Raw genomic sequence first — 23,235 nt, forward strand, 5'->3', positions numbered from 1 at the left:
GAATATTTGGCAGTGCCTGGAGACATTTTTGGTTATTAAGACTAGGGGAGGGGATGCTGGTGGCATCTAATGGATGGATACAGACCAGAGATGCTGCCAGACATCCTACAGTGCACAGGACAGCCTCACAACAAAGACTTTGCCAGTCCAATATGTCCAAATGTCAGCAGTATTAACAAAAAACTCTGTTGTGTGGGAAGAAGAAAGTATTTGGTGTAGCTTTTCTTGGCCCTATGGACTTTTTCTTCAGAGAACTTAAGTCTGTTCTTTCTCGCAGATGCTCATGGTACAAGTTCCGAAGATGCCTGCTTACCGTGTTTCCCTTCCTAGAGTGGATGTGTTTCTATCGATTCAAGGATTGGCTTCTTGGAGACTTACTTGCTGGTATAAGTGTTGGCCTTGTGCAAATTCCCCAAGGTAAGAAAGATACAAGGGCTTTTCACCTACAGACAGTATATCACTTGTCCAGAGTAAACAAGTTACTTGTGCTAGATAAATAGGGGAAAAAAAAAAAAGTGATTTCCATTCACGTCATTACCAGTTGTTTCCTTACCTGCCAAATTTCTAACTCTTCGAGGGTGGTTCCAAACGTCTCAGTTTAGTTTAGAACCCTGAATTCTTGTAATGCCTGCTCACAGTCATTTTTTCCTTAACTAGTCATTTCATACTCACAGGACTCCAATAGATAGATCTCACTGGGCGTTGATTTTACTTAGAAAGGTGAAGAATAAGAAACCCAGCATGCTAGATTCTCTTTAGCAAGTCACACACAGCAGTCCAGGGGCCACTCTTTGATCTTACAAGTGGCAGTTCAGATATAAGACAAGATCACTTAGATAGGCAGGGGAGCTATCTGGGCTTTAGAAGTCCTGTTTCCCAAGTAGGAACCACCATCTCTTCTAATTCCCATAGCTGATGCCTCCAGGGGTCCCATAGTGACATGTCCAGTGGCAACTGTCATTGTGCTCTGAGAAGCTCAAAGTTAGGGCTTCCCACCAGATACTAATCTTTCATTCACCCTTGGTCCAGCTAGAATAAACTAATCAGGTCCTTTTTACCATGACTAGTATTGCTTGGTGACACAGCTGACATTCCACCATTATCAGGTTTCCAAAGAAACAGCTAGAAAGCTAACCCAAGATCAGCTTTATCAGCGAAAGGATTTAGTGTTAACGCTTTACTCAGTGAATGCTACGTTGCATGTCCAGCTCTTTGGAAACCTATGGATTGTAGCCCATCAGGCTCCTCTGTCCAATCCAACTCTGGCAAAAGGGCTGTTAGTGGGGAAAAGGGATCCCTTTAAAATAATTATCTTACAGTAAAATTTACTTATTTCTTATAGTTCTGTGAATTAAAACACAGGTATAAATTTGTATAACCACTGCCACAACCAGGCTACATAGCAGTTCCATCAGCCCCCAAGCTGTCTTGTGCCATCACTTCTTAGTCACATTGTCTGCTAACCTCTGACCCGTGGCAACCACTGATCTCGTCTCCATCACCATAGCTCTGTCTTTTTCAAAATGTCATATACATGGACTCATATAATATATAACTTCTAAAGGATGACATCTTTAATTCAGCATCATAAAATCAATGCAAACTGCTATATGCATCAATAGTTTATTCCTTTTTGTTGAAGAGCAATATTCCGTTATATGACTATATCACAGTTTGTTTATCCATTCATTTATTGATGGACATTTTGTTTCCAGTTCTGGGTCCATCACAGAGTTGCTGTGAACACTCATCTACAGGTTTTTGTGTGAACATAATTGTCATTTCTCCAAGGTAAATACCCCAGGAGTGATATTTTTGGTTATATGGGAAGTATATGTTTAACTTTACAAGAAACTGCCAAACTGTTTATGCAGAGTGGCTGAACCTATCCCACCAGCAATATATGAGAATTCTAGTTCCTCCACACCCTTGTTAGCACTTGATATTGTCACTATCTTTAAATTAAACTTTCTGTTTTGAGGTAACTATAGATTCATATTAATTTGTAAAAACAAAAACAAAAACAAAAAAAACAAAAAAAAAAAAACCAGAGAGATCCCTTGCACCTTTTTTTATTTAAAGGTTTTTTAGGGACTTCCCTGGTGGTTCAGTGGTTAAGAATCTACCTTGCAATGCAGGGATTATGGGTTCAATCCCTGATCAGGGAACTAGGATCCCATATGCCATGGAGTGACTAAGCCCACACGCTCCAACTACTGAGCCGGCACAACACAACTAAGGCCCAATGCAGCCAATTTTTTTTTTTTAAAGAGTAAAGATTTTTAAACTAATTAATTATTTTTGGCTGTGCTGGGTCTTTGTTGCTGTGCATGGACTTTCCTTAGTTACAGTGAGTGGGGCCCGCTCTCTAGTTGCAGTGGGCGGGCTCCTCATAGTGACTTCTCTTATTGCAAAGCACAGGCTGTACCATGCGTGGGCTTCAGTAGTTGTGGTGCATGGGCTTAGTTGCCCACAGCATGAGAATCTTCCCAGACCAGGGATCAAACCCAGGTCCCCTGCAATGGCAGGTAGCTACTTATCCACTGTACCACCAGGAGAGTCCTTCATTTTGGTTGTAATTTGCGTTTCTCTAACGGCTAATGAACTTGAACATCTTTTCATGTTCTTATTTGCTGTCCTCAGATCCCCTTTGCCAAGGTGCCTGTTCAAGTTTTTTGCTCATCTTTTAATTGGATTTTTTTTCTTATTGTTAGTTTTTGAGAATTCTTTTTATATTCTAAGAATAAGTCCTTTGTTAGATATATGATTTTCAAATATTTTCTCTCAGTCTGTAGCTTATCTTTTCATTCTCTTGACAATATATTTGACAGAGCAAAGGCTTTTAATTTTGATGACGTTCATTTTTTTTTTCTGTTTATGAGTTGAGTTTTTCCTGTCATATGCAAAAACTCTTCACTTAATCACATTAGGTTACAAAGATTTTCTTCTATGTTTTCTTCTCAAAATCTTATATTTTACGGTTTACTTTTAGAACTGATCTGTTTTGAGTTAATCATTATGTAAGATGTGAAGTTTAGATCAAGATTTTTGTAAGATGTGAAGTTTTTAGTTTAGATCAAGATTTTATGTAAGATGTGAAGTTTAGATCAAGATTTTTATTTTTTGCTGCATCTTTAAAAACTACTGTCGACTGAATTGTTTTTGCACTTTTGTCAAAGATCAGATAGCCATATTTTTGTGGATCTATTTCTTTTTTTATGTAAAATGGATATTATAGTACATTCCTCTAAAGAAGATTTCTTTGATATAGTCATTTATTAAGCATTGCTTGTTTACTCATCTGTTTGGGGCTGCACTGGGCCTTCCTCGCTGTGCATGGGCTTTCTCTAGCTGTGGTGAGTGGGGGCTGCTGTCTACTTGCACTGCTCAAGCTTCCCTTGTTGTGGAGTATGAGGGCTGGGGTTCATGAACTTCAGTAGTTCTTTGGAGAAATGTCTATTTAGGTCTTCTGCCCATTTTTAAAGTGGGTTGTTTGTTTTGATGCTGTTAAGCATCACGAGCTATTTGTAAATTTTGGAGACTATGGATTACATTAATTTCCATGTGGCAGGAACTTCACTGGTAGTCCAGTGGCTAAGACCACCAGTTCAGGGAGCCCAGGTTTGATCCCTCGTCAGAGCACTAGATTCCACATGTCACAGCTAAAGATCCCAGGTGTTGAAACTAAGACTCGGTGCAGCCAACTAAGTAACTAGGTTTTTTGTTTTGTTTTTTTAATTTCCATATGGTAGATACAAACCAAAATGGCCCATTTGTATAAGTATATTCACTTCCAGAAAAGTATCAGAACATCTCTAGAGCATTCCTGTGGTTCTGGAATGAGAGACCTGAACTCTTGTAGCTTGACCTGTGAGTCTACTACTGAACCCCACTTATCAAAGATCCTTCACTTATGGTCAAGGTTTGAGGACATTTCTCTGCTAAATTTCCAAGTCATCAGTATAATTTTGTACCAAAATAAGAGTAACATCAGGGTGTATAACTATACCTAACATCTAGTACAGTATTTGGCACATAATTGGTACTCAAGGTATTTGTTGAATAATGATTATATAACTGTATGAATGAGTAAATCCAAGCAACTCTTGCTGACTAAGGGACTGTATGTTATTTTAAGTAGTATGAATAATGAAATAATTTGTAGTGTAAACAATTTGAAAGTTTTACTTGCATTTAAATAAGTAGGACTAGACAATAATTTTCTTCAAATGAAACAAAAGTACTGCACAGTGGGACTTCCCTGGCCATCCAGTGGTTAAGACTTCACCTTGCAATGCAGAGAGTGTGAGTTCAATCCCTGGTTAGGGAGCTAAGATCCCCATGCCTTACCGCCAAAAAATCTAAACATGAAACAGAAGCAATATTGGAACAAATTCAGTCAAGATTTTTAAAAATCTTTTAAAAATACTGCACAGTGAAAACCTTATTTGAAACATGCTAGCTCTTCCTTACAGTAGAACCCAATTTATCCATGTAAAAGAAAATAGAAAATCACCATTAGTAAAAGACTACAGTAATACTGTTGGAGACAAGATCCACTAAGAGAGGTTAAAGTCAGTGGGTAAAAGTTGGCAAACTGTGAAACAGAACTTGAAAAGTGAAAGGGTCAGTCACTCGGTTGTGTCAGACTCTGCGACACCATGGACTGTAGCCCTCCAGGCTTCTCTGTCCATGGGATTCTCCAGGCAGAATACCAGAGTGGTTGCCATTTCTTTCTCCAGGGGATTTTCCCGACCCAGGGATCAAATGCAGGTCTCCCGCATTGCAGGCAGCTTCTTTACCATCTGAGCCACCAGGGAAACCAGGATTGTATAGTTCCAAATATCCTCCTCAAGATAGTTATTAACTCCTCCTTCTCTTACAATAGAGAACCTGGGAGCAGCCACCTTCACCCAGTGATCAGTACTGTCATCACCAATAGTAAGACATTTGGAGATCATAAAGTTTGTAATATAATGCACTAGGAAGGACATAATGTCATTTCTGTAGTATTCGCATCCGAAGCATTTAGCCTTGGTGTGATCATGAGGAGCCTGATCTGTCCTTAGTCTCTCAGTCGTGCCCGACTCTTTAAGACCCCATGGACTGTAGCCCACCAGGCTCCTCTGTTCATAGGGATTCTCCAGGAAAGAATCCTGGAGAGGGTTGCCATGGCCTCCTCCAGGAGATCTTCCCAACCCAGGGATCAAACCCAGGTCTCCAACATTTCAGGCAGATTCTTTATCAGCCTAGCTACCAGGGAAGCTCAACTCCAAACTGAAGGGCATTTAGCAAAGTAGCTCAATACTCTTCCAAAGTGACAAAATCAAGAAAGACAAGTAACAACTGAGGAACTAATAACAGATATTAGCATTAAGGAGAAATAACAGCTAAACGAAATAGGGAACTCTGGATGGAATTATGAAACAGAAAAGGGAAATTAGGGGGAAAGCTGTTGAAATTGAAGTAAAGTATTTATTAATAGTTATTTTCTAATGTTAATTTCCTGATACAAACAATTATACTATGATTATGTACAGTATTCACATTAGAGGGATCTAGCACAGAGTCGGACACGACTGAGGCGACTTAGCAGCAGCAGCAGCAGGTAAGGCATATATTGTTGTTGTTCAGTTGCTCAGTCGTGTCTGACTCTTTGCAACCCCATGGACTGCAGCACACCAGTCCTTCACCATCTCCCAGAGTTCTCTCAAACTCATGTCCACTGAGTCGATGATGCCATCCAACCATCTTATCCTTTGTTGCCCCCTTCTTCTCTTGCCCTCAATCTTTCCCAGCATCAGGGTCTTTTCCAATGAGTTGGCTCTTCACATCAGGTGGTCAAAGTATTGGAACTTCAGCTTCAGCATCAGTCTTTCCAGTGAATATTCAGGATTTATTTCCTTTAGAGTTGACTGGTTTGATCTCCTCGCTGTCCAAAGGACTCTCAAGAGTCTTCTCCAACACCGCAGTCCCAAAGCATCAATTCTTCAGTGCTCAGCTTTCTTTATGGTCCAGCTCTCACATCCATACGTGACTACTGGAAAAATCATAGCTTTGACTAGACGGACCTTTGTCAGCAAAATGATGTCTCTGCTTTTTAATACACTCTCTGCTGCTAAGTCACTTCAGTAGTGTCCGATTCTGTGCGACCCCATAGACGGCAGCCCACCAGGCTCCCCCGTCCCTGGGATTCTCCTGGCAAGAACACTGGAGTAGGTTGCCATTTCCTTCTCCAATGCATGAAAGTGAAAAGTGAAAGTGAACTCACTCAGTCGTGTCCAACCCTCAGCGACCCCATGGACTACAGCCTTCCAGGCTCCTCCGTCTATGGGATTTTCCAGACAAGAGTACTGGAGTGGGGTGCCACTGCCTTCTCCAATACACTCTCTAGGTTTGTCATAGCTTTTCTTCCAAGGAGCAAGTGTCTTTTAATTTCATGGCTGCAGTCACCATCTGCAGTGATTTTGGAGCCCAAGAAAATAAAACCTGTCACTGTTTCCACTTTCTCCTCATCTATTTGCCATGAAGTGTTGGGACCAAATGTTATGATCTTCATTTTATGAATGTTGAGTACTAAGTCAGCTTTTTCACTCTCGTCTTTTACCTTCATCAAGAGGCTCTTTAATTCCTCTTCGCTTTCCGCCATTAAAGTGATGTCACCTGCATATCTGAGGTTGTTGATATTTTTCCTGGCAATCTTGATTCCAGCTTGTGAGTCATGTAGCCCAGCATTTCACATGATAACCATATACAGTCTTGACATACTCCTTCCCCATTATATGGAAATATGCTATTATCTTTGTAGCTTTTCTATAAGTGTAAACTTAGTTCAAAATTTTAAAAATTTTTAAGGTTTTGGAAAGTTTAGAGATTTGGTTTCCCTCTATTTCTCCACAGTCTAACCTTAACTAAGACTTAGACAATTTAGTTCTTGGACTGTTGCCAAGAAATTCTCTTACCTTCCCTGTATTGGTGAGTTATTGGAAACCCTACATTTCAAAAGACTCAGTCTTCACACCACATGTTGGTTGTAAAGAGTAAATAGGGTGGGCTTCCCTGTGGTCCTGTGGTTGAGAGTCTTCCTGCAAAGCAGGTGACAGGGAGTTCAGTCCCTGGTCCTGGAAGATCCCATGTGCCACAGGGCAGCTAAGCCTGTGTGCCGCAGCGACTGAAGCCCGTGGACCTAGAGCCCAGACTCCACAACTGGAGAAGCCACCAGAGTGAGGAGCCCACACACCAACTAGATAAAGCCCATGGGCAGCATGAAGACCCAGTGCAGCCACAGATAAAATTAAATTTGAAAAAAATTGCCTTAAAAAGAGTAAACAGGGCTTTTCAACATTATACTGAATTCAGAGGCAGTGTATTCAAGCAAGATAAAGGGTAAAAAATTACATAGCAATTACAAACAAATAAAACTTCATCATTCATAGATGATTTTTTTTAATGTAGAGAATTCAAAAGAATCTACAGATAAATTGATATAATTAATAAGATTTTGTCAAGGTTGCTGGGTATAAGATGTGTAAATAAAAATCAATTTTATTCTTTCATACCTGCAAGAAATGAAATGTGGAAAAAAATTTAAATATGATTCACCAAAGCATAGTGAATATGAAGTAAGTTGCAATGAAACTAAGAAATGATGTGCAAGACCTCTACAGAGAAATTATTAATGTACAACTTTACTGAGAAATATTAATAAAAGCCTAAATTAATTGAAAGGTAACATTTTCTAAGAACATGTAAGTTCTCTTAAAGTACGCCATAGGAGGATTTGCATCTCCAGCCATCAAGAATGTTTAAGATGATGTCCATCAAAAGTAGAATGAATAAATAAGCATTCATATATACATATGTTGGAATCCACAGAAAAAGGAACAGGCGCTCTCTCAAGCAACTCATGACAACCTGGAAGATGCTTCTATACATAATAATGAGAAAAAGAAGCAGAAATAAAAATTATATGCGTTATAATTCCACTAATATAAACTTCAGTAGTGGGACAAACTAAACTATATTGTTTAGGGATTTGTACAGTAGTGGTAAAACTATAAAGAAAAGCAAAGAAGTTATTATCACAAAAGTCAAAATAATGAATACTTCTGTGGGGAGGGATGGGGCTGTAATGAAAGATCTGAGTAGGTGATAACATCAGTGTTTGTTTTATAGATATTTATTAAACTCAGTATCTATTTTAATGTACTTTCTATGTATATATTTCACAATAAAATGGGGATTATTAAATTTATTGCAAAATATTACTAATTACTAAAAAAAGTAATTAAACACTGTGGTATTATAGAAATGGACAATTAGGGCAGCGGAACAGAAGAGTCACACATGTATACATTGCGTGGTTTGTATCAGATGTGTCACTATAGAAACAGGCTTTTTTAAAAGGATCTGAAACAAAATATTTCATATAAATTGAATATTTATATGAAACCAATTTTTTAGACCCATACCTCACCCATACACAAAAATCTGTTCCTGATAGATTAAAGACCCAAATATGAAAGACAAAACTATAAAGCCTTTTTTGAATAATAGAGGAGAATATCTTTATGGACTTGAGGTAGAAAATGTTTCTTAAACAAGGCACAAAAAGCATTAGCCTAAAAAGTAATAACTGCAAAGTTGAATTAAATAAGGCTTAAGAACTTCTGTTTATTCAGAGACATGATGAGGACTTCCTTGGTAGTCCAGTGGTTAAGAATCCACCTTCCAATGCAGGGGATGTGGGTTTGATCCCTGGTTGGGGAACTAAGATCCTATAAGCTGTGGGGCTGCAATGAAGACCCAGTGCAGCCAAAATTAAAAAAAAAAAAAAAAAGAATACACAATGAAGATTGAAAAGCAAACCATAGAATACCCAACAAAGAACTTAAATCTATAATATATATATATATTAAATGCCCCATCAGTTATGCTTCAGGGTGTATCACCTTGAGGGAATTTATCCACTTATGCTCCTGGAGTCATGTGCAAGAATATACATAGAAGTCTTGTTCATAGAGGCCCCCAAACTGGGAACAAAACAGGAGACTATATAAACCTGTAGACAAAGAGAATGGGGAAACAGCTGCCTGAATCCTGATGGCTATTTAGTTCTGCTTCCAGCCTCTGATGAGGTCCAACTGACCTTTGTCCTCTTTTAATGTATTTCCTATTTTGGAAATTCCCTGGTGGTCCAGTGGTTAGGACTCAGTGTTTTCAATGCCATGAGCCTCGGGTCCAGCTCAGGTCAGAGAACTAAGATCCAGCAAACTGTGCCGTTCAGCCAAAAATTTTTTTCCTATTTTGCTCAAGCTGATTTGAACTGGTTTTCTGTTACTTGCAGTCAATAGAGACATGCTAAGGGAAAAAATGTGGAAGGGGAACCATAAATTACAAAAGACTTAAGAGATGGATCAACTAATGTGAGGACTTCATTTGATGTAAACACAAAGTTTGTAAAAAAAAAAAAAAAGTATAACAACCACAAAAGAAAGTGCAACATGTAATAGCAAATAACTTTTTTTTAAAAGATCACCCCAAACCTGCCATACCTCTGGCTCAAGGTCTCTCATAAGGTTGCAGTCAAACTGTCATTCATCTCAAGGCTCTGCTGAGGCTGCCGGATCGGCTTCCAGGCTACTCATGTTTGCTGGCAGGTTTGGGTTTTCCACCATATCGGCCTCTATACGGCTGCTTGAGTATCCTCACAACATGGCCTCTGGCAGGAACAACTGATGTGTGAGGCCCAGTGCAAGATGCAAATGCAGATTCCCTAGTTCAAAAATTATCCAGTATTTTAAGATGATCCGAGTAGAGCATTAAGCCAAGCATGGAGCCTTCTAAGCCCAAGATACTCTGTGACTGCGTAGGTAACACACGCTTGAAGTCAACTTTGGCAGCTGGTGACCTGAATGAAAGAGAGAAAGAGAGCCAGAGAGCAATAAAGACAGAAAACAGTCTTCTAGCAACTTAATCCCCAAAGTGACATCTTATCATTTTTGTTGTAGCCTATTTATTATTAATGGAAGTAAGTTATTCCCATATGACCCAGCAATCCCACTGCTGGGCATACACACTGAGGAAACCAGAATTGAAAGAGACACGTGTATCCCAATGCTCATCGCAGCACTGTTTCAAATAGCCAGGACGTGGAAGCAACCTAAATGTCCATCGGCAGATGAATGGATAAGAAAGCTGTGGTACATATACACAATGGAATATTACTCAGCTATTAAGAAGAATCCTTTTGAATCAGTTCTAATGAGGTGGATGAAACTGGAGCCTATTATACAGAGCAAAGTAAGTCAGAAAGGAAAACACCAATACAGTATATTAACACATATATATGGGATTTAGAAAGATGGTAACAATGACCCTATATGTGAGACAGCAAAAGAGACACAGATGTAAAGAACAGACTTTTGGATGCTGTGGAGAAGGAGAGGGTGGAATGATTTGAGAGAATAACATTGAATCATGTATATTATCATATGTGAAATAGATCGCCAGTCCAGGTTTGATGCATGAGACAGGGTACTCAGGGCTGGTGCACTGGGATGACCCTGAGGGATGGGATGGCATGGGGAGGGAAGTGGGAGAAGGGTTCAGGATGGGGAACACATGTATACCCATGGCTGATTCATGTCAATGTATGGCAAAAACCACTACAATATTGTAAAGTAATTAACCTCCATTAAAATAAATAAATTTTTAAAAAAGAAGTAAGTTATTTCACACTTAAGGGGTGAAACTCACTCAAGGACATGAGTACCAATTAGTCACTGTAGATCATCTTACAGGTGGTCTACAAGTACAACTATATTTGAGAAATCAGGGAAATTTGAATATTGGATGTTTGATAATGGTAAAGAACCATTATTAGTTTCTTAGGTGTGATGACGGTATTGTACTTAAAAGAGGGCCTTTTTCTATAACATATATACTGAAAATATATACAGATGAAATGACTTAATGTTTTGGATTTGCCTCAAAATAATTATGGGATGGGAGAGGGATGAAGACATTGATGAAACAAGATTGGCCATGAGTTGACCATCGTTGAAGTGGGTGATGGGTGCTTGGGGGTTCATTATACTCTATTTCTGTATAGGTTTAAACTTTTCCATAAAAAAAGCCTTGCTTGTTTCAGACAATAAATTTGGCTCAGTAGACTCATAATTGATTTCTGATGAGCACACTGGTGTGATGTAAATTGAAGAGAGTTGCTCAGGGCAGGAGTTGTGGACTTGAGACATCAAAGGATGACACCATGTAGGTCAGTCCATTTGCCTCAAAATTTCCAAAATCTCATGGTGCTTCTTAAAAAAGAAATTAAGTACTGAAGAAGGAGCTGAAGGAAGATGCTGGAGTGACTGGCATATGAAAGACAGACAACACATAGCAACTTGGAGTCAAGTCAGTTAAGTGTGACAATTCTTGCTTTGCCATCTAGCTTTATCTCCAACCCTGGAGGATCCCTAGGGCCTTCTTATACTAGACTGAGGGTGAGAATGGTCTGCTTCTGAGCTGTTGAGATTAAAGGTCTTATTGCTTTGATGTTTGCTTTCCATGATTCACATGAAAGGTGTTTAAGCCTATGATTTAGAATTGAAGTGTAAAAACATGTGATAAAATGGGAAGAGAAGCTAGAAATCAAAGCAGATCATAAAAAGTACTAATTAAGGGCTGTATGCCAAAGGATACTGTTACCATATTCAGTTGTGCATATGGGGCATTTTTATTTTAAACATTCTTTACAGTTTTTATTTCAGGTGACTTTAAAAAGCCAGGCTACCTTTGCTTACTTAAATTATCTTGCTTTTCAGTCCTGATGCTTGGTTTGCTGGCAAGGCATCTGATTCCTCCTCTCAATGTCTCTTATGCAGCTTTCTGTGCTTCAGTAATTTATGGAATTTTTGGATCATGTCATCAAATGTCCATTGGTGAGTTCAGTGCTAGAATCACAGGAGTATATGAAGTCTCCATCTCGATTATTTACTTATTGCTAAGGAACTCAAGTTAAAGTTATGTTTAACAGATAAAGAAAAGAGGCAGAAGATGCATATTCTTTTTTTATAATCTATTTATTTTAATTGGAGGCTAATTACTTTACAATATTGTGGTGGTTTTTGCCATACATCGACATGAATCAGTCACAGTGATATTTTATTCACAGGGTTAGTGTTCAGATTTTAGAAACTGAACACTTTCATGCTATTATTAATGTCCCCACCAGACAAACAGGCCCATAAGTTATTAAAGGAATGAAAAGACAAGAGGCATCTTCCTTGTTGAAATTTCCACACTTTGGAATCTGATTATCCTCGACCAAGAAGATCCAGAAATGATTTTGCCAAAACTCCTAGAATGGATCCACTTTTCAGCTGAACCCATAATAACCATACTCCATGAACCTGATTTATAATAATCATATAAAATTATTAATTTACATTGAGAAAATATTGTCATAGTAATCAAAACACTGAAACCCACAGGGTAAGCACTTTTCTTCCCTGAGTCAAACGACCATCTACTAATTTATAATTCGAAATGACCGTTGCAGAGACCAGACCCAACTGAAAGTCCTGTGATCAGCACAATTACTTCCCCTAGGGGACCGTGTATAGAAATCAAACCACACAATGCCCTGACAGTCTCAGAAGGGCATCGCCAACGTTCATGAGTCAAGTGCCTTTTTCTGAGCTTCCACACTGAACAACTGACCAGGCAACCAACGCTGACCATTCTGACTAGCACACTGTTTTCTCCAGATGTGTTTGTATATTCAGTCCAGTTTCCATCTCATTCTGTGGCATGCTCCTGTGCCTTTTTAAGGACACTATTCTACATCTTTACTAAAATTTAGTATCTGTTGATTTTACATTTAAACACTAAAACAGCTATTTTATTCCAATTACTCCAAGTTCTCAGAGCGCATTACAGTCACTTCCAAATACTGATAACAAGGGCTACTAGAGTTTTGCTTCTGTTAGGTAATTTAAAGGTAAAATTTGCCTTTGCCTCCCGCATTCATGTTGATATGAGAAGTAAATAAAATTTTATTCGATACAGATTTAGCTCCATGTCATTTTGCACCTATTACGTCCTTCTTAAGTGTTTAGGTATTGTTTTTCTTATTATCGATTAGCTTTGTTTCCTGATCCTTTTTCCACCATCTCATTTTTCACCGCTTCTAAGAACAGGCACAGTAGCTGAGCTGGAAATATACATTTCCAGTTTCTCTCTCTTCCTACTCCATATGCCCATTGATACAAAGAGGTTGTTACCTAGGCCAAAAAGATGTAAAATTTCGGAGTTGGTTACAGTATATGAAACAGAGAGCTTTTCCCTGCTCTTTCTTACTGCTCAGTGGCCACTTTCAGATAAGAAAAGTTGATCAGTTCGAGGACAATGTATGAGACCATGCTTTGCTTTTGTCAACATCTGTCAGTTTACCTGGACTTAAAACCTCACCCTCTGCCTAACCATTTTCTTTCATAGGTACATTCTTCCTTGTGAGTGCTCTGACAATCAATGTCCTGAGGACAGAGCCATTCAACAGTGGCCACTTATTACTGGGAACTTTCATCCAGGATGACTTTTCTAACATAACCTTCTATGAGAACTATAACAGATCCTTGAGTTCGGTGGCATCTGTAACTTTGCTAACTGGGATTATTCAGGTAGGTCCTGAGTCTCTGAATCCCTGAAGGAAAAAGAAAGAAATAAAAGGGGCTGGACATGAACCCTTTCCTTGAATTGCTTCTGTTACCCATTGTGATATATCTGGAACTTAAGTGATTTTCTTTTTTTTCCCAAAACTTATGGGACGTATGGATAGACTGACTCCTCAGTGACAAAACTTCCCCCTCCCCAGAAATCTACCACCCCTGGTTTAGGATGAGATACTCAATGTTCTCCTCAATCTCTAATATTATAAGACTAAAGAAGGGTCCAAATAGGACTTCTCTGGTAGTTAAGTGGTTAGGGCTTCACCTTCCAATGCAGGAGGTGCGAGTTCAGTCCCTGGTGAGGGAGCTAGGATCCTGCATGCCTCGTGGTCAAAAAACCAAAACCTGAAACAAAAGCAGTATTGTAATAAATTCAATAAGGACTTTGAAAATGGTCTATATGAAAAAAAAAATCTAAAAATAAGAGAAGGGTCTCAGGGACTGTGGCCTAGAGTTCTAGGTTTCATGTTTTAAAAAATTCCTTTATATTCTTTCAACAAGAATAGCACTTGTGGGCTCACATACTGTATTTTTGGTTAGTGGGCATTAGAGTCAGGTGTAAAATCCTTCCTCTCCAATGACAGGACACAGCTAATGGATGATGGTATCAATGATTTATTAAAATATCCAACCTTATTTTGGGCAGTGTCTTTGATTTCTTCTGAGTCTACCATCTAAAGCATCACCAACTGAACTAAAGTCATATATTTCAGCTTTATTTCTCTGTCTTCTCAGCTAACCCAAACTCTAGCTAACTTTCTCTGATTTCCCCGAAGCCATCCTTGTATTAGGTAAAAACTTATTGGGAGCCTACAAAGGCAGGCTATCCTGGTGGGCTGACCCCAGCCCTGACTCTTACCAATTGTATGACTTACTTGCAGGCCTCAGTTTCTTCATGTTTAAAATGGGAATAATAATATTTGTATTGCAGAGTTCTTATAAGGATTAAGTGAGAAAATGCATGTAAAGCATTCAGCCCAGAGCCTGTCGCATAGTAAGCATTAATAAGTTATAATTACAGAGTACAGAGAAATGAAATTGGTACTTTAATAGAAACCAAAAAAAATTTTTTTAAGATATAATACCCATGTTTTAAAAAGTCAGTCTTGCAGGAGAAGACAAAATAACAGGCAGCAAGTCAGCAATCTATTAATTATAAGTAGCCTTGGCATGTTCTTTTTCCTTGTTTGAGCATCACCTTTTTCATATAACAAAGGAGAAGATATTCCATTTACAGGAAGATAGAATATATGTACTTTTCCCTATTCCTTCTAAGAACAACTGAAAAAATTGGAAAGTTATGTACAAACCAAGTATAAAAAGGCTCTGAAAGGTGGAGAGAAGACAACAAACTGGCTCAGACCCAAGGAACAACACAGTGGAGAGTTCCTTGGGTTTTCTTTTTGCCCCATACATCTTAAATTTGGTGCTAAAGAAGCCAGAAGGCCAAAATGCCAATGTGGCAGGCCAAAAGAGAAAGTCCCAACAAAAGTCTGTTCTATATAGCCACACGACTAGGAAAGACTAGCAGTTCTGAAAGCATTACCCAATAACTGCTCTACTCCAGACAAACACCAAGAAAACAAAACAAAACTCTGTGGTGTTATCCTTACTCATGCCAGTGGTGGCCAAGTGGGGAGCCCAGACTTCCACCTTACCCAGCTGTAATGAGGCAGCTACCCAGAGTGTTGTCAGAGAAGGCCAGACAGGGAGTCGAGACTTTCGTCTCCACTGGGTAGTAATGAGCCTCTCTTCCTACTCCTTGCTGGGTGTGTCAGAGGAAGCCTAGTGAAGAGTCAGTTCTTTCACCACAACACAGCATTAATGATGACAACCCCCTCTGTAGCAGTGTCAGTGGAGGCCATGCAGGGAGAAATAAAGGCATTTCTGTCTCTCCCAGTCAGGATGGTATCAGTGGAGGCCTAGTGGGGAGCCAGAACTTCCACCTCCTCCCAGTAAAAATGAAGAGTCCCTACTGCCTCAGGTGTCAGTGGATTTTAAGAGGAGAACCTGGACTTCTACCTTACCAGGCAGTAACAAGGTAACACCTTCCCCTCTCAGCACTTTATCAAAATAAGATGGCTAAAACAGAACATTTCAGTAAGATCCAGAATCTTATAGCATAGTACATGCAATGTCAGTAGCTGAACTGAAAATAACTTGTCATATCAAGAACCAAGAACATTTCGACTTTAATGAAAAAAGGCAATAAAAAGATGCCAGCACTGAGATGAGAGGTGTTAGAATTATCTGGTATAAATTATAAAGCAGCCATCCTAAAAATGCTTCAGCAACCAATTATGAATATGCTTGAAACAAAGTGAAAAAATAGAAAGTCTCAAAAGATAAATAGAAGATATAAAGAAGAACCAAATAGAAATTTTAGAGCTGAAAAATACATTAACCAAAATTAAAAATTCAAAGAATGGACTCGATAGCAAAATGGAAGAGACAGAGTGAAGAATCAATGAACTTGTAGAAAGAACAACAGAAATCACTCAGTCTGAACAATAGGAAATAGATTGAAAAAAATTTAATGGAATCTCAGGGACAAGTGGGACTATAACAGAAGCTCTAACATTTGTGTTTCATAAGCATCCCAGAAAGGGAGGGGAAAAAAGATAGGACTGAATTACTTGAAGAACTAATAGCTAAAAATGCTGCAAATTTGACAAAAGATATACTTCTACAGTTTTAAGAGCCTTGGAAAATCCAAAACAAGATAAATCCATAGGAATCTATACCAAGACAAATCATAGTCTATGTCTGAAAACTAAAAACAATGAAAAAAAAATCTTGAAAGCAGTGAGAGAAACTCTTTACCTTCAGTGAGAAAATAATTTAAATGACAGCAGATTTCTTATCCGAAACCATGGAGACCAGAAGGAAATTGCACAATATTCTTTCATTTGCTGAAAGAACTATTAATCCAAAAATCATTGTTGTTGTTGTTCAGTTGTGTCTGACTGCAGCACACCAGACTTCCCTGTCCTTCACCACCTCCCAGAGCTGCTCAAACTCATATCCATTGAGTCAGTGATGCCATCCAACCATCTTGTCGTCTGTCATCCCCTCTCCTGCCTTCAGTCTTTCCCAGCATCAAGGTGGCCCTTCGCATCAGGTGGCCAAGGTATTGGAGCTTCAGCTTCAACATCAGTCCTTCCAATGAATATTCAGGATTGATTTCCTTTAGGATGCACTGGTTTGATCTCCTTGCAGTCCTAGGCACTCTCAAGAGTCTTTTCCAACACCAAAGTTCAAAAGCATCAATTCTTCTTCACTGAAGTCTTCTATATGGTCCAACTCTCACATCCATACATGCCTACTGGGAAAACCATAGCTTTGACTAGATGGACCTTTGTTGGCAAAGTAATGTCTCTGCTTTTTTGTGTGTGTGTGTGTGTGTGTGTGATTGCAACATTTTATTTTATTTTATTTTATTTTTATTTTTTATTTTTTAAATTTTAAAATCTTTAATTCTTACATGCGTTCCCAAACATGAACCCCCCTCCCACCTCCCTCCCCACAACATCTCTCTGGGTCCTCCCCATGCACCAGCCCCAAGCATGCTGCACCCTGCGTCAGACATGGACTGGCGATTCAATTCTTACATGATAGTATACATGTTAGAATTCCCATTCTCCCAAATCATCCCACCCTCTCCCTCTCCCTCTGAGTCCAAAAGTCCATTATACACATCTGTGTCTTTTTTCCTGTCTTGCATACAGGGTCGTCATTGCCATCTTCCTAAATTCCATATATATGTGTTAGTATACTGTATTGGTGTTTTTCTTTCTGGCTTACTTCACTCTGTATAATTGGCTCCAGTTTCATCTTGTCTCTGCTTTTAAATCGTTATCTAGGTTTGTCATAGCTTTTCTCCCAAGGAGCAAGTGTCACGGCTGCAGTCACCATCTGCAGTGATTTTAGAGCCCAAGAAAGTAAAGTCTGTCACTGTTTCGATTGTTTCCCCATCTATCTACCATGAAGTGATGGGACTGGATGCTATGATCTTATTTTATTTGAATTTTGAGTTTTAAGCCAGCTTTTTCACTCTTGTCTTTCACCTTCATCAAGAGGTTCTTTAGTTCCTCTTCGCTTTCTGCCATGAGTTGTGTCATCTGCATATCTGAGGTTATTGATATTTTTCCTGGCAATATTGATTCCAGCTTGTACTTCATCCAGCCCAGCATTTCTGAAAATAGCCTTCAAGAATGAAGGAGAAATCAAGATATATGAAGGAAAACTAAGAGAATTTATCACCAGCAAGACCTACCCTAAAAGAATGGCTAAAAGAAGTTCTCTAAACAGAAAGGAAACGATAAAAGAAGGTACCTTGGAACATCGAGTAGAAAGAAAGAACAATGGAAAAGGGAAAACGTGGATAGATATGGTAGTTTTCTTTGTCTTCTTAAGTTTTCTAAATTATGTTCAATGGTTGAAGCAAAAATTAGACCACTGATGTGGTTCAAAATGCATATGGAAAAAATATTTAAAACAATTCTTTTCTAAACAAACATATTGGGAGGTAAATTTTCTATAATTTGCTCAAACTGGTAAAATGTTTACACCAGTAGACTGTGATAAGTTATGTATATATAATGTAATACCCAGGACAACCACTTCAAAACCTATACACTCAAAAATGCTATAGATAAATCAAAATGAAATTCTAAGAAGGTTCAAGTAATGTGTGAAATCAGAAAAAATAAAAGATGAAAAATAGAGCAAACAGAAAAATGGCAGGCTTAACCCTTAACATATCAACATTTACATTTAAGATATCAACTAAATATTTAGAAATATGCCGTCTGCAAGAAACACCGAAAATAATAATTAGGTTGAAAATTTCAAAAAGGGAAAGATATGTCATGCAAATATTAAAGGAAAGCAGGACTGACTATATTAATAACAGATAAAGTAGACTTCGGAGCCAAGAAGATTACCAGAGGTAGAGAAGGACAGCACATAATAATAAAAGGCTTGCTCTTCCAGGAAGATGGAGCAGACCTACATATGTATGCAACAAGCAGCAGAGCCCCAAAATATGTGAGGCAAAAGCTGATGTAACTGGAATGGAGAAACAGACAGATGCAAATCCGCAGTTATCGCTGGAGACCTCACCACTCCTCTCTCAACAACTGATAGAACGACTGGACAGAAGATCAACAAGGATATAGTAAAATTCAAAACATCAACAACGCCAATAGGACTCGAGACATTTATAGACTACTCCAACTAGTAACAGCAGAATACACATTCTTTTCAACAACCCATGGAACTATACAGCAAGACAGACCACATCCTGGGCTATAGAACAAACCTCAAGACACTTAAAAGAATTGAAGTCAAACAGTGCGTTCTCTGACCACAGTGGAATCAAACTAGAACTCGAGAACAAAAAATTGACAGGAAAGTCTCCAAATCCCTGGACACTGAAAAACACACCTGTAAACAGTCCATAAGTCAGAGAGGAAGTTTCCAGGGAAATAAATACACTGAAGTAAATGAAAAGAAAATGTACCAAAATTTCTGGGACACAGCTAAAGTGGTGCTGAAAAGGAAATTTATAGCACTGAAATGCATATAGTAGAATAAAGGAAAAGTCTCAGATTAATAATATAAGCTCCCTCTGCAAGAATCTAGAAAAATAAGAGCAAATTATACCCAAAATAAGCAGAAGGAAGGAAACAATAAAGAGGAAAAGAGAATGAAACTAAAACCTGAAAAATTCACATGCTGATGATTCCATTTATGTAAAATTCTTGAAGTGACAAAATTATAGAAATGGAGAGCAGGTTAGTTGTTGCCGGGGATTAAAGATGAGTAGAGATCAGAGGATGGAGGTTGGAGGCAGAGATGGGAGGTGAGAGAGTGCTGATAAAATTATTTTTTATCTTGTCTGTATTTGATGTCACTATCCTAGTTGTGGCATGTAGTATAGTTGTGCAAGATGGGGAAAACTGGGTACACAGGATCTCTGCATTGCTTTTTTACAACTGCATGTCAACCTACAATTGTTTACAATAAAAAGTTTTAGAAAAGTCTGAACTAAATAATAACATCTAACGATTATTGCTGTGTGCTGTCAATGTTCAAAGCACTTTACATGTCTTATCCTCATTTGGTCCTCACAACACCCCCCTGTATAAGGGTAGGTATTACTCTGTACTTATTTTAAGGAAACAGAGGTATAGAGAGGTTAAGTGAATTGCTGACGATCATGTAACCAGTAAGATCCCAAACTGGGATTCAGACTGTTTGTCTCCCTCTAGAACCTATGCACTAGATAATCTTAAAGTGCACGCTAGTATTAATAAAAATGAAGAGTTCACTGTCAAAAGAATAGGAAGTGGGGACTTTCCCTGGCAGTCCAGTGGTTAAGAATCCATGCTTCCACCGCAGAGGGCACAGGTTTGATCCCTGGTCAGGAAACTAAGATCCTGCATGCCATGTGGCTTGTTCAAAAATAATTTTAAAAATATGAAGTGAAGGAATAGTTGTCTGGGAAGGAAGCAACCATTTATTAAACCTTTCCTTCATTCGCCAAACATTTAGTATAGAACTTCCTCGACTTATGATGGGGTTACATACGGATAAACCCATGGTAATTTGAGAATACTGTGAGTTGAAAATACATTTAGTAAACCTAGCTTACCAAATATCATAGCCTAGCCTGGCTTACCTTAAACATGCTCAGAACACTTACATTAGACTGTATTGGGCAAAATCATGTAACACAAAGCCTATTTTATAATAAAGTATTGGATATCTCATGTAGTTTGTTGAATATAGTACTGAAAGTGATCAACAGATTGGCTGAGTACAGAATAGTTCTTAGTGTATCAGTTGTTTCCCCTCATGTCTGTGTGGCTGGGTGGGAGCTGTGGCTCACTGCCACTGCCCAGCATCACAAAAGAGCAGCATATTGCAGAGGGCTAGCCCAGAAAAAAAAATCAAAACTCAAAATACCATTTTTACTGAATGTGTAGTGCTTTTACACCATTGTAAAGTCGAAATTAAAACTATTAGAACGACTGTAATTTGGGACATGTCTCTACCTGTTTTCAATAAGGATGACAGAAATAGGTTTCATGTCACAGACCAGTTCTGACTGATTGACAGTGATGACTAGAAAATTATGTTAACACCAGATTCTGAGGCCACATCACAGTTGGGCAACGAAGAGTTCAATGGTTCATTATAGATATCTGCCATTTACGAGGTTGAAGGAAGGCATAGCATGAAGAATGAGTGATATAGAGACTTCCCTGGTAGTGCAGTGGTTAAGAATCCATCTTGCAATGCAGGGGACACAGGTTTGGACCTCTGGTCGAGGAGCTAAGATTCCCACATGCCGTGGAGCAGCTAAGCCCTCAGCCGCAGCTGAGCCTGCGCGCCACAAATAGAGAGTCCTTGTGCCTCAACAAAAGACCCTGCGTGACACAAGGAAGATCCTGAGCGCCGCAAGTAAGACCCAAGGCAGCCCCCCCAAGAAAGAGAATGAGTGATACATATATTTGAGGTTTTCAGGTCTGAGCTAAGTGTTTTACATGTATTCTGTCATGTAATCCATACAAAACACTCATGTTGGGTATTATCCATTTCATAGACAAGGGAACTGAGGTTCGGAGAGCTTTAAGAAACTTATCCAAACGCACTCAGTACAACACTTTCTGAAGGAGAGAGGTTTTATTGAGCTCTTTTTACAGTTTGTATTTATTTATTGACTGCAGCCCGCGGGCTTTCTCTAATTGTGTGGAGCGGGGTGGGGGAGATACTCTCTAGTTGCGGTGGGCGGGCTTCTCATTGTGGTGGCTACTCTTGTTGCAGAGCAGAGGCTCCAGGGACCACCAGCTCAGTAGCTGAGGCACACAGGTCCAGCTGTGGCGTTCTCCTGGAGCAGGGATCAAACTTGTGTCTCTTGCATTGGCAGGCAGATTCTCAGCACTGGACCACCAGGGGAGTCCTATTGAGCTCTCGAAAGAGATGATAAACCTGTGTTGGCAGAGAGGGAAGAGGGGTTTGGGCGTAAGCACAGAAGAAATCAGTCAATCACACAAAAGACAGGAAACAGATTGGCCTGACTAGAGTCAAGGAGCACTCTGGGCAGTAATGACCAGAGATCAAGGGAGACAAAGTGCTCAACTAACTGAAAGCTTTGAAACAAAACGCTCTTAAAGCTAATAGATTTGCTCCTCCAAGTTTGTTTTCTGAGACTTCCTGGTGTAGCGGAATATGAAGCAGTGACAAGAGAAGGTTTCAAGACTTTGCTTTTCTTTCCCCATCTTCTTCATTGGGCTGTCATTTTTCTTAACCTGCCCTCTTAAGAAGATTGGAGCTCGCCCTCTAGCCATAATTTTCCACTTTTTTTTTAAATTATAAAAGATGAACAAGTATATTGCAAAAATCTCTAATAATAAAAGAGTATATAAATTACAAAGTATTGCCCGTAACCTTTAATCAACCATTCCCCAAAGGCAACTTCTGTTAATAACTTGGCATCTATCCTTTTAAATCCTTTGCTTGTGTGTTACATAGCATTTAAAAAATACATTTACATACATATGCCGTATTTTACATATATTTGTATTTAATCCTAATTAAAAAGTTGTGACCAACCTAAATAGCATATTGAAAAGCAAAGACATTACTTTGCCAACAAAGGTCCGTCTAGTCAAGGCTATGGTTTTTCCAGTGGTCATGTATGGATGTGAGAGTTGGACTGTGAAGAAGGCTGAGCGCCGAAGAATTGATACTTTTGAACTGTGGTGTTGGAGAAGCCTCTTGAGAGTCCCTTGGACTGCAAGGAGATGTAACCAGTCCATTCTGAAGGAGATCAGCCATGGGTGTTCTTTGGAAGGACTGATGCTAAAGCTGAAACTCCAATACTTTGGCCACCTCATGTGAAGAGTTGACTCATTGGAAAAGACTCTGATGCTGGGAGGGATTGGGGGCAGGAGGAAAAGGGGACGACAGAGGATGAGATGGCTGGATGGCATCACTGACTCGATGGACGTGAGTCTGGGTGAACTCCGGGAGTTGGTGATGGACAGGGAGGCCTGGCGTGCTGTGATTCATGGGGTTGCAAAGAGTCGGACACGACTGAGCGACTGAACTGAACTGAACTGAAAGACATAAATTCAGTTTAATTATTCTTCCTAACATCAAAGGCCCAAATGTTTAATCTGGAGCCCAGGTTGTGTTAATGCTTTTCTTTGTGAAAAGCTGCGTTTCTCACAGGGGTGTTAACATGCCATGGGGAGGGCTATCAGAGGCTCCACTGGGCTTCCCTGGTGGCTCAGTGATGAAGAATCTGCCTGCCATTGCAGGAGACACAGGTTCAATCCCTGATCCAGGAAGATCCCACATGCTGCAGAGCAGCTGAGCCCGTGCACCACAACTGGTGAGTCTGTGCTCTGGAGCCCGGGAGCTGCAGCTACTGAGGCCCAGGCACCCTGGAGCCTGTAACTGGCAGCAAGAGAAGCCATCTCAGTGAGAA

General features: G+C 39.3%; 1 protein-coding gene across 2 annotated transcripts in view; it reads left to right on the forward strand.

The window, feature by feature from the left end:
* SLC26A8 (solute carrier family 26 member 8) overlaps positions 1–23,235 on the forward strand; it is an 81,253-nt gene that overhangs the window by 13,146 nt on the left and 44,872 nt on the right. For both annotated transcript variants that reach the window (XM_018038789.1, XM_018038790.1), the window contains 3 exons: positions 278–417; positions 11,829–11,945; positions 13,504–13,685. In XM_018038789.1, the coding sequence (XP_017894278.1) occupies positions 278–417; positions 11,829–11,945; positions 13,504–13,685 (439 nt within the window). The remainder of the gene's footprint in view (positions 1–277; positions 418–11,828; positions 11,946–13,503; positions 13,686–23,235) is intronic.

This window comes from Capra hircus, chromosome 23 (genome assembly GCF_001704415.2).
Source record: "Capra hircus breed San Clemente chromosome 23, ASM170441v1, whole genome shotgun sequence".
Classification (NCBI taxonomy): domain Eukaryota; kingdom Metazoa; phylum Chordata; class Mammalia; order Artiodactyla; family Bovidae; genus Capra; species Capra hircus.